Raw genomic sequence first — 11,489 nt, 5'->3', positions numbered from 1 at the left:
ATGACGAAAGATACCCCGATAATCTACTGGAGTGATGAGAATCCTCTTGTTTGTAGTTAGATTCCCCAAATGCCCTCGGATTAAGACGTTATTATTCAACTGCTGGACCCCGCCGGAATTGATAAGCTTATGGAAAAATGGACACAATGGTCAATATTTGATTTTAATTTCAAGCCGTTATTTTTCCAAATGTGCGCTTGATAGGCCAACGGTTATTTATGAGATTTTTGAAGATGCATTGGATTCTTTTGCCCGTTTGCTTTTCAAAAATTAGACCTTTCACCAATGCCCATAGTGAATTTCTTTTATAAGTTGCCCACTTCATAGTATACAAGTAAGGCACACTTTTAATTTTACCAACAATTCTTTTATAAAAAAATTTATGATAGTTAGAAAATTTATATTCAATCAAATTTATAAAATTTTAAATTAAAAACAGATGCATATCGAACATATCTATACCTTTGAAAATCATAAAAATAAATGCTCCTCATATCTTGCCCGATAAGCGCTTTTCAAGACTTGAAAATTCTTTTATATCCATAAGTGGATCAATTGGAAAGTTTTTCGATTGAAGAATGTATCCTTTTTTTTTTCTTTTTTTTTTGTCGTACAAAGTTGAACCTTGTTTAGTGTGGTTATTACGGCAAAGGGCTCGCCATATTTGACCCCAAGGAGTCCAAAACTCTATTTCTTAGACGTGGTGCGTCCTCAACGGTCCGCATCACCAAACGCTCCTCGCCAGTGTCCAGCCGTCCATCTAAGTCTCCTGGAATCCAACGGTTCGCATTACCCTACTCAACCACGCCATGACGTAGTGATCCCCACGAGTCATTTTCTTTAAACTAACGTTTAAATAGCTTCCCTATTCGCCAGGCATATCTAACAGGCCATGGAGGAGGAGCCCTCGAGCCCTTATCCTCAAATTCGGGTGTCGGGTTCGACACCGTGTCGTCAGAAACCGGCAGCGGAGATGACACATTGTGTCGAGACCCGGCCAGCTGAAGAGACACCGTCCCGGAAAATTGCGGCAGAGAAGGGCGGCGGGACACGGCACCCCGTCTTCAGAGGCGTTAGGAAAAGGAGATGGGGCAAATGGGTATCGGAAATCAGGGAGCCGAGGAAGAAGTCTAGGATTTGGCTTGGCTCTTTTCCGACGGCCGAGATGGCTGCTCATGCCTATGACGTGGCGGCGTTAAACCTGAAAGGACGGAAAGCTGCCCTCAACTTTCCCGAAAATGCAGATACGCTGCCCCGCCTAGCGACGTGTTCGGCTAGAGACATTCAGGCGGCGGCCGCAGCAGCGGCAGCAGCGGCGGAGAGTTGCAGCGAAGCCGAAATTTCGCCGAAATCTGAGGTGTCGACCGCGGGTACGGAGGATGATTTCTGGGGGGAGCTGCCTGCATTGTGGAAGAACGGGGAGATATTCTCGGCGCCTGAAATCTCGGATTTCGTTTCGGAGTTCTTCGGGGAGGGTTTCATTTCGGGGATTTGCGGCGCAACCGAGGGGGATTCGGCGGCGCAGCTTGTTCCTCCCGCTTGTTGCGGGCTCCTCCGCGCCTCCTCGCCTCCCCTCCGATGACGTCATCAGGTCAGCTTTATTCGTCTAGTTCTTCTATTGGCAGTCCTGTTTTCTGCTATCTCCACCTGTCTTCTCTGGGTGGAGATAGCAAAAACGAAGGTCCAAATAGCATAAGCCAATCCCTTACTCTATTTTGGTTGTGAAGTATGGCCAATTCACCATTGAAAAAAATTAAGGACGGTGAGATTTGGATGACTTCGTTTGGCTTGGAGAAATGCGTTCCGTACTATCACTACACCTGTCACTGTAAATTGGATGGACGGGTAGGATTTGTGGCGTAACTGTGTATGGCTCATCTGGTAGTACTTTACTCTTTTGTGGATCAGTAGTCACTACCATATTTGTTTTCATTGCCGTTTTTTGTTAAAATTTGTGTATTGGTTAACTTTGGGTTCCATGTATATTCCTCATCGGTGAAGTTATTTTTGGAAGTTTACGTGGGCTGAATTTGACCCCTATTTTGACGTTTTTTTGGGCTTGGCGATATTCCTCAATCCGAATTCAGGGCTTTCAAAGCCATGTGGCGTTAACTCGTTAAAGGAAATCTCAAAAGATCTTGAAGTTGCCCAAAGCTTTTTCTATATTGACCACCGCGCCCCACACAGTTATTGCTCATCGTTGAGCTTGTGCCTTGGTGGCAAGTCTCTAATAAGGGTGGCGACGGGCTGGGCGATTATAGGGGTGGCAACAGGTCGGGTCCGGCTGGACCTGGACCCAGACCCAAATAGTACTCATGTCCAGGTTTTGGATTCAGATCCGACCCATTGGGTCGCCAAACTTGTACACGTTGGGTCCCTTTTATTATCATCATACATCCACCTTATTGACAACAAGGTTACAATCACCCAAACGATTTATCTTTTTACTAGAAAAAGATGATTAGGAGTTATTTTTGTATACTATCTTTAATACACCCAAAAAAATAGGGCTTGAAGTATTTTATCTTCAATAGTTTACGAGTGCGGGTCAGGTCCAACTGGACTTGTACCAAAACTTAAATAGTATTCGGGTCTAAGTTTTGGACCCAAACCCGACCAATCGAGTCTAAATATTATACCCATATTAAGACCCCGGTCGTTAGATATACCCGACGGATCCCAAGTGATGTCCGGGTCTATTGCCACCCATATGGGCGAAGCCATTGTCGAAATAGGGCCCAACCCTATTAGGTCCTGGCTAGGTCCAAATAAATGAAATCTTTTTAAAAATTAGGCAGGTTGTCACTGGTCGTAGGCCAGCTCTCATGCTATAATTTCTGTCTAGGCCATACTTTTTAAGAACCAGGATATACTTTTTTAAGGCGACGACAAGCCCTGCAAATGGACACATCTTCTATCTCACTGCAGTATATGTCTCTCTCTTCTTCCCCTCTCAAACTCCATTCTCTCTCTCCCTACGGAGTACAATCACTTCTACATATTTAAGAAAGATGGATGTAAGTAGGTGCCCTATCTAAAACGGTCCAAATATTTTCTTACGAGAATTCTTATTTTTTATTTTTTAAAATTTATTTATTTTATCATATTCATGTTCTCTATGTTAGAAATTAGATGTTTTTAATAATTAAATCTTCAAATACATCTCAAAAATAGATTTATAAAGAGGCCTGTATGCAGGCTTGGCTACATAGAAACCGGATCCTTAGCCCACTATTAGTTGGTTTAGATTTTTTTTAGGCATTTTCTTCTTTGAATGTGTACATAATAAATAGTAGGAAAAGTTTATATAGAGTCCAAGCTCTGAACGATCAAGTTGGAGCCTCCCACAAAAAATTCACTAAAAGAGGTTGTTTTGGTGTTCAAATATCATTAAATTAACCATCTCGACATCAAGATATATGGACATAAGAAAAGAATGGATTTCAAGTTTTGGAAATAATGTATTGTATAACACATTTTTGGATCGTCAATTTTCAAGTTTTCATATATCTGTTGATATACACTATTTTTTAAGCTCTAAACTTTATAAATAAAGATATTGAAACATTTCTCGATACTATTTGAAGATGGGTAGGGTCTAATTTGATTGTTTAGTGCCAAGGCTCTATACAAACCTCACCCATAAATAATCTTCAAAACAGAGTCCCTTCAGATTCTTTTGGGTATCTCATCCGCAATAAATAATATTCAAAAGACAGTTACATTTTCATCTTCTTTATTCATTGGAAGATCAACCTTGATATCATTTAGAATACAAACAATATGTGGAATGTAGCATCAACTGTCAGCTGCCAAAGACCGGCGGTTGAGAATATGCGATGAATTATTTCCTACCCCTCAAGTCTCTTATTTTTTAAATAAAGACGCGTGCTGCAGACGGGTTCATCTCAACAATGAACGGTTGAGGTTAAATCTAAGCAAAGAGTTTCTATGAGTATTGATATCATTATATCATGATAAGAGGAAAAATTATATATACCCCTTTGCCATACGATCTGTTCCACCTTAATACATTTTAAACCGCATAACTAACCTAATTATTGTTTGTTTTTGCAGCCATCCCTAGGGAAGAACACATTTTATTTTCGATGAAAATCCCCCATGTATAAACCCACAAATCTCTCTCTGCACAAATCTCTCTCTAAAACTTGAAATTTTAAAGAAAGAATATCTCAAAAAATTTAAAGAGAGAATGTAACTCAAATTTTTAGTTAGAAAACGAGGGAAAAATTAATTTTTATGATTTTTTATACTGATTATATTATACTAATTATCATTTTTGTGTGTGATTTTTTCTCACACAAAAATTGGGCCTCTCTTTCTTGCTTTCTCCTACATACACACACATGTAAAGCACATTGGATATCTCTCCATACACATATACAAATATACAAAAATATTGGACTTCTCTCTCTTTACACACATACAAATATACAAACATATTCGTCATGGGAAAGGTGTCTATACTTCTCCTACAGTATAGAAGATCTATGCTTCTCCTACCATCCAGCCGTCCAATTTTGATCAAGAGAGCTGCTCACCGTTTGATCTGAGATCCGACGTCTCAAAGTATTTTATTTTTAGTTTTTTTATACAAATTGTATGAATATAAAATTTGGTACATGCCATCTTCTCATTGGATCGCATCAACAAAAAATATTAAAAATAAAATTTTGATAAAATATAATGAACAAAATACCCCTTGAATCTTTTAGGGATATTTTGATCATTTTATTTTATTAAAATTTTTTTTATATATATTTTTCGCTAGTGCGAGTTTAATAGAGAATTGGACGTATAAAATTCGCATCAAAACAATTTATAGAAAAAAATAAAAACTAAAATAGTGTAGAGATGTGACATTGTGATTGAAGCAATCTTAGCCCTCCATCATAATGAACAGTTGGATAAGGGGAAGTATATAAGTTTATGTTGTAAGCGAAACATAAAAAGCTTACCCGTTTCACATCTCTCAGACACACGTACACAAACATTGAGCATGTCTCTCTCTTTATCTCTCTCACATACACAAAAAAGAAACATTGGATAGCTCTCTCTCTCACACAAATACATTGGACAACTATTTCTCTCTTATAGGTTCCATTTTGGTTCAAGGCTATCATTTTTTTTCTTCATTTAAATAAAAATCCATATTTAGAGTAGTAATCTATTCCGTGGAATTATTCTACTATAATATGCTATAAAAATTTTCTCATGTCCAAATGTTTTCTTAATATAATTATTGTTTTAGTTCTCAAAAAATTTTTCATTTCATATTCATGAACTCCATATTAAAGATTATATATTCTCTAAAAATGTAGTAGTGGGGTCATAGAGGTGAATTAAAAATGTAAAAAATATTAAAAATAAAAAATATAATAAACAAAAAAATTAATGAAACTGGGCCAACGCTTTATAAAACAACCCAGTTTTCGATAGATATACAGGGCCAAGCAGATTCCCGGGTCGGATCATCATACAGACCCTGATCCGTGTTTAGAACCTAGACGGGTTGTTGAAGCTCAGGCTACCTTTACGACCACACTCCCATTCCCAAAGAATAAAGTTCTATAAGTAGGCCCAACCAACATTGAATGGCAAAAAAGGTCTCTTTGTGCTACTCTTACAGGTTCACTTTTGGGACTCATGGGGTTTACGCTTTATGAGAAATTATTGATTGCCCCCCTTTTTAAAGTTACAAATGGCTGCAAAAATCTTACTTTCTTATTGTGGTAGTGGGCCATAAGAGGAGTGTCTCACATTATTTGGGTGGCCGTGATCCATACTGTGCCTCCTTTTGAGTTATTGCTAGTAGTATGCAACTTCTCAAGTGACACCCAATGAAAAAGCACTTGCACTGCAAGATATATGAGTAAACATCTGGTGTGGTGAGGCCGTCATTATTATCATTATTTTATTTTTATTTATTTATTTTATTTTTATTTTTATTTAATAATTCAATAGGGAAGACATGCCCATACTCTTTTTTCAAGTAGATTAAAAGTTAGCTTTTTTAAATATGTTATTGTGATGATGTTAGCGGTGGGAATGGAAACCACAATGTATATTAAAAAGTTTATTTTGGGATTTTTAACTGTCTTTTGCACCATGCGGTCTAATATTTCTCCACTGGAAGGTATTGCTTAAATCTTTTATTTTGAATATTCCATTCTAATAAACTCTGGAGAAGGACCGGTGAAAAGATTAAGTATCATAGCGATGTCCATATTTTGGTTAGTATATTATTATTATTTTAGTATTTTCCTTCTTAATTTACCTTTGTTATTTTGTGATCGGCCAAAATACAAAAAATATAATGTACTTGGATGATTCAAAAGTCTCATTCAAACCGCTTAAAACTAAAGTCAAACTCTTGAACCGTTCAAAATATAAAACAACTAAAGTGTTTAGATGGTACGAGAGTGAATAATCTATTCTTGGTTTTTTAACCGGTTTGGATACTTCCATGATGTTTGGCTTGCTCTTGAAAGCCCCTTGAGATAGAGAAAAGCCCAAGGAGAGAAAGAGATCCCCTTGTAGATAGAGAAACCCTAGAGCTGTATTCGAAAAATTGAATTGGCCTCGAAAATCAGGATCTGAGTAACCGATGAACCGATCGGTTTGATCTAACTGGAGAGGTTCACAAGAAAGACCTATATGATCTTTTACCGGGGAAATACAAATTTTTTTTTTATAATAATAATAACCCTTTATATTTTTTTTAGCAACAAGATCACTCACAGATGGTCTTATTACAAACAATAGAAATTCCAAAATAAATAACACAACAATAGAATAAATCTCAACTACTTGATGTCATTCATACAACTTGATACTATGCTTGAGACTATAAAATAAAAAAACAAACAAATAAAAGAAAAGATGCCAGAGATTACTTCAACCGGGTTTTTTACACCCAACACCGAGTCACCACATCCAATGTCACGCGATCTGTGGTCTAGTTTCAATCTCGAACCGGGATAGCTGATTTCGGTGAAACTAGGTAACCACCCCTTAAAATATCTACTAAACCTTAACCCCCAACCTTTAATTTTTCCAACCCTTAAAATTAACTTAGGTCTAGAGAGGAGAGAGAGTACTACTTAAGGTTATGGAGAGAGAAATATGGAGGAGAGAGAGTGAGGCGTACCCCTTTAAGAGAGAGAGATGATGGGAGAGAAAGAGAGAGAGAGAGATTGTGTAAAGATTGGGGGAGAGCACCCCTATTTATAATGAATATTTAGGTTTAGCGTTTCTTAAGATTTTTTCATAATTTGCCTTTTTCATGAGATTGAATCTAGACCGTTGATCAAGGTGACTTGTGGGATGAGAGATCTGAGCCATCCATTCCTTAAATGGGCCATCAACATTCTGGAAGGTGCTTGAACCATTATCCTTTTTTTCTTAAACAATTTTCTCATCAATATATTTAAATGAAATAAATGTCTTGCATTCCATAAAATTGCATGATCAATGCCATGTATTCCATAAGGATATGTCAAATATTATCAAGTAAATAAATACTTCCAAATATAAATAAGATAAGGTCAATATTTACTATCTATTCAAATTGACCATATCCTTTTAAAACAAACTTGCTATAAAACAAATAAAGCCATAGTCAATATTTCCCTTCCAAGATTTGGCCACATGCCAAAAATTAAACTTACTTTAACTTAAAGACTTGAACATAAAACAAACAAAGATTCCAAAGGGTGGGGCGTGCCATCGTTTTGTGGCACAGGTGGTCCCCCACCCAGATGCCACATGTTGGGCCCATGTGCACTTTGGGCCCTTATGGAATATTATAAATTTTTTTAAAATAAAACGAATATATATATATATATATATATATATATATATATATATATATATATATATATATTTACAATTTTGTAAAATCTATAACTGTATTTTTATAAGTCCAAAATAACATAAATAAAATATTGAGAAATGCATAAAAATTCAAATAATAAAACTAAAATCATTTCAATAATAAAATGAACATAATTAAATTAATATGATGGGAAAATGATCCATATGGTTTTAGGAATTCAATCTGTAAATATGGGGTACTCGACCTCCAACTGTGGACTACATACCACACTAGCTTTATCGAACTAATCCAGTGTTTCCTATGACCCACAGTTCAAAGAGGGGCTCATTAGCGGGTCACCAAAGTCAGGTCGATGAATCAAGGGGTCGCAATCCCAGTCAGTGGATTACAGGTCATCCCCTAAAGACGAGTCAAGGTCACCACGACCTGATGCGACCACAGCTATATGGCGCATAGGGGTATCCCTCGCACATGCATACGCTTAACCCAAATGTGGATATCTAACTTTCCCGAACGATCTATCGATATGATTGTCGTATGATGGAACATGGATGAGGTTTTGGCTCCCGTCTCAGTAGGCTTACCATCACACATAACGATCACACAGTCCTTCAACTCTCTCATCTAAGCATAAGCTCCAACCTCATCAAGGGCTAAGTCAAAACCCTCATCGGTTAATTCTTTATATCTAGGTACCTTGGGTTTTCCAACCGACAGGCCTAAATCGAGAAGTACAGTCTGGTATAAGCAAACATCATTCGTTTAATATGGTCCTCGAGGGACCACACTCCCACTGAATTTATGTTTCACTATAAAAGTATTTCAATTCACACCCATACGGCTTTGAAAGGCCACATAAACCAAACATCTCCCACTTGGCCTTTGAAGGCCTTACATCCTCTCTTCCTCACTTTCTCTCATCCTCATCTCTCTCACATGTCTTACAAAAATATTAGGGACAACTCCCTTAGTCATAGGGTCTGTAATCATCAAATCTATACATATGTAGCTGATCTCGATCTCTTTCAATCTCACCTCATTTCTCAGGTGATAAAAATAACGCTTAATTTGATTTGAGTTCTTGTGAAATCGTAGCTCCTTAGAGACACAAATAACTGCAGTATTATCGCAGAAAATTCATGTAACAATCCTAAAATTTCAAAAAAACAAAAAAAAGAAGAGAAAAGATGCTTTTAAATAGGTGATGGTCTGTTTGAGTATGATGGTCCCTGAGGACCATCACTATTTTCAAAAAGTTTTACTTGGTTTAACTTTTGCTTGTCTGCTTTTGCTTGCTTGCTTTTGCTTGCTGCTTGCAGCAGGCAACGTCCTTTAGCAGACGTGGTTTTTGTATGTTAAAAGCAGACGCTTAACGCGACACCTCAGGTATGAGGTAGAGCGTAATAAAATATTATAATAATACATTCTAAGAATTTAAATAGGGGAGGTGAGCACTCCTACCCTAGAAAATTTTGAGATCTCTCTCTCTCTAGCCGAATTTTATCGAAGTTCCCTCTCAAATATTTGTGGGTAAGTGACATCGTCTTCCCGAAAATTAGTCTATTTTTAATAAATAGTGATATTTCCGTCCAGGATCTTTATTTTATTAGTTTTATGTGTAAGTGACCTCATTGTCTCGAAAAATAATCCATTCTTTTTAAAAATAAAATGAAATAATTATTTCTGCTTATTATCATGAATTTTAAGCACGATAAATTTTATGCGCACACGACCTCATTATCTTGAAAAATAATCTTTTTAATAAAAATTGTGATATTTTATCTATGTTAGAAATTTTGAATGCTGTAAATTAGAAAAATAAATTTATTTATTTTTCTTGTCTATTGTTAGAAATAAATGTGATATTTCTGCTTTTAGTAAAATTGTGATATTTCTTTCTACTGTTTTGAATATTTAGACATTGTAAAATTCATGTGCAAATGACTGCCTTATTATTTAAAAATTGACATTTTTGCAATTGATTATAGTATTGTTGTGAAATGTTTATTTGTGGATTGATATCCCATAAATTGTGATAATTCCGTATTCTTGAATTTCTATAAGAGTTTTTCTATACATATTAAATTGGCAATTATGCTAGAATGCATTTACAAACTGCTACCTTTCTAAATTTGAGCCCAAAATATTTGATTGGTTATTTTTGAAATGTTATAGAGAGTGACTGTTATTAATGGTTTAAGTGAAATTCATATTAATGATTTCAGTGATATGTTGAGTACATGATATTGTTGCTTTCGAATGTTTAAAGAGATTTAGAAATAACTTAAGTATGCAAGTGGACTCATCCGGTTCGCCGGTGAGGTATAAGTGGACCTATCTGGGACGTCGGTAGGGATTAAGTGGACTCATCCGGTACGCCGGTGAGGTATAAGTGGACCTGCAGGGATTAAGTGGACCTATCTGGGATGCCGATAGGGATTAAGTGGACCCATCAGGACGCTGATGAGGTATATAGGTGACCTACTTGGGACGCCAGTAGGGTATTTTGTGAAATCCTTTGAATTATGTACTGCCGTTAAAAGTGTTATAAGCATTTCAATTACTCGGATTATACTTAATTATGCATTTATTGAAAGTGAAACTGTTGATGCATTTCTGTTAATAGATCTCATTTTGGAAAATATTGATATCTTTCAAACATGATTATTTTTGGGATCATGATGATCACTTACTGAGTAGCCAAACTCATCAAACTATGGTAAACATTTTCAGGATAACTGCGGATTAATTTTGAGTGCTAGTCAAGATCAACCTTGGAAGATACTGTTGTTGTGCTAGCTTTCTTTATTTACTTTGTAAGACCTCGCCACTGTAAATTTGTCCTATCAATAGATGTATATATGTTTTGTCTGTCACATCTCAGGAATAACAGTATTGTAAATTCTTGGCGTGTGACAATTATGGTATCAGAGCAATAGGTTTAAGATCCTTAGGAAATTTAAAAAGAATGTACTTAAAATCACATTTATTGTGTGTACAGACCGGGATAAAGTCAAGATCCAGAATAGCTGAAGCCAATATGGAAGGAATTCACAAAGCCTTGGAAAATATGGTTGCTCTAATGCAACATCAGATGGAAAAAAACAATCCACTCTGGCAGTCAGTTACAGGAAATGGTGGGAGTAATATCGAACAATTTAAGAAATTAAACCCACCTTCTTTTAAGGGTGTTGTAAACCCACTGGAAGCCGTGGGATGGATTATGCAATTGGAAAAAATATTCGAGGTTATGGAATGTCCTGATGATAGGAAAGTGGCCTTGGCAGTTTTTATGTTAGAAGGTGAGGCACAACACTGTTGGCGAATGGCAAAAGGAGTATTGGTCAAAGAAAATAAAACCTTGACTTGGGAAGTATTTCTAGAGGCATTTAATGAAAAATATTTTCCAGATTTTATTCGAGACCAAAAAGAAATGGAATTTCCATAATTAATCCAAGGAAATATGACAGTAGCATAGTACGAGGCCAAGTTTACTGAATTGGCCAGGTTTGCATCACATATGATTAACAATGAGGCAAGAAAGGTGAAGAAATTTGAAAGGGGTCTCAGGCCAGCTATTAGAAGTAGAATATCAGTCTTGAAATTAAGAACTTATGCTGAAATAGTGGAT

The 11,489-nt window shown here is 36.4% G+C and overlaps 1 protein-coding gene across 1 annotated transcript; it reads left to right on the top strand.

Annotated features, from left to right (window-relative positions):
- The first annotated feature begins 334 nt into the window (after positions 1-334).
- LOC18442324 (ethylene-responsive transcription factor ERF039) lies at positions 335-2,029 on the top strand. The gene is made up of 2 exons (XM_006852546.4): positions 335-782; positions 877-2,029. Exon 2 carries the CDS (start codon positions 893-895, stop codon positions 1,580-1,582), a length of 690 nt encoding a protein of 229 aa, XP_006852608.3. The 5' UTR covers positions 335-782; positions 877-892; the 3' UTR covers positions 1,583-2,029.
- Positions 2,030-11,489: the final 9,460 nt, after the last annotated feature.

Source organism: Amborella trichopoda, chromosome 1 (assembly GCF_054954075.1).
Source record: "Amborella trichopoda isolate Santa Cruz 75 chromosome 1, AtrichopodaSantaCruz75HAP2 v2.0, whole genome shotgun sequence".
Lineage (NCBI taxonomy): Eukaryota > Viridiplantae > Streptophyta > Magnoliopsida > Amborellales > Amborellaceae > Amborella > Amborella trichopoda.
Note: the sequence above shows the minus strand (reverse complement) of the source record. Positions and strands in the feature narration are given on the sequence as shown.

Bases quoted from the DNA above. Each gene is read 5' to 3' on its own strand.
- LOC18442324 (XM_006852546.4), top strand. From the start codon at position 893: ATGGAGGAGGAGCCCTCGAGCCCTTATCCTCAAATTCGGGTGTCGGGT.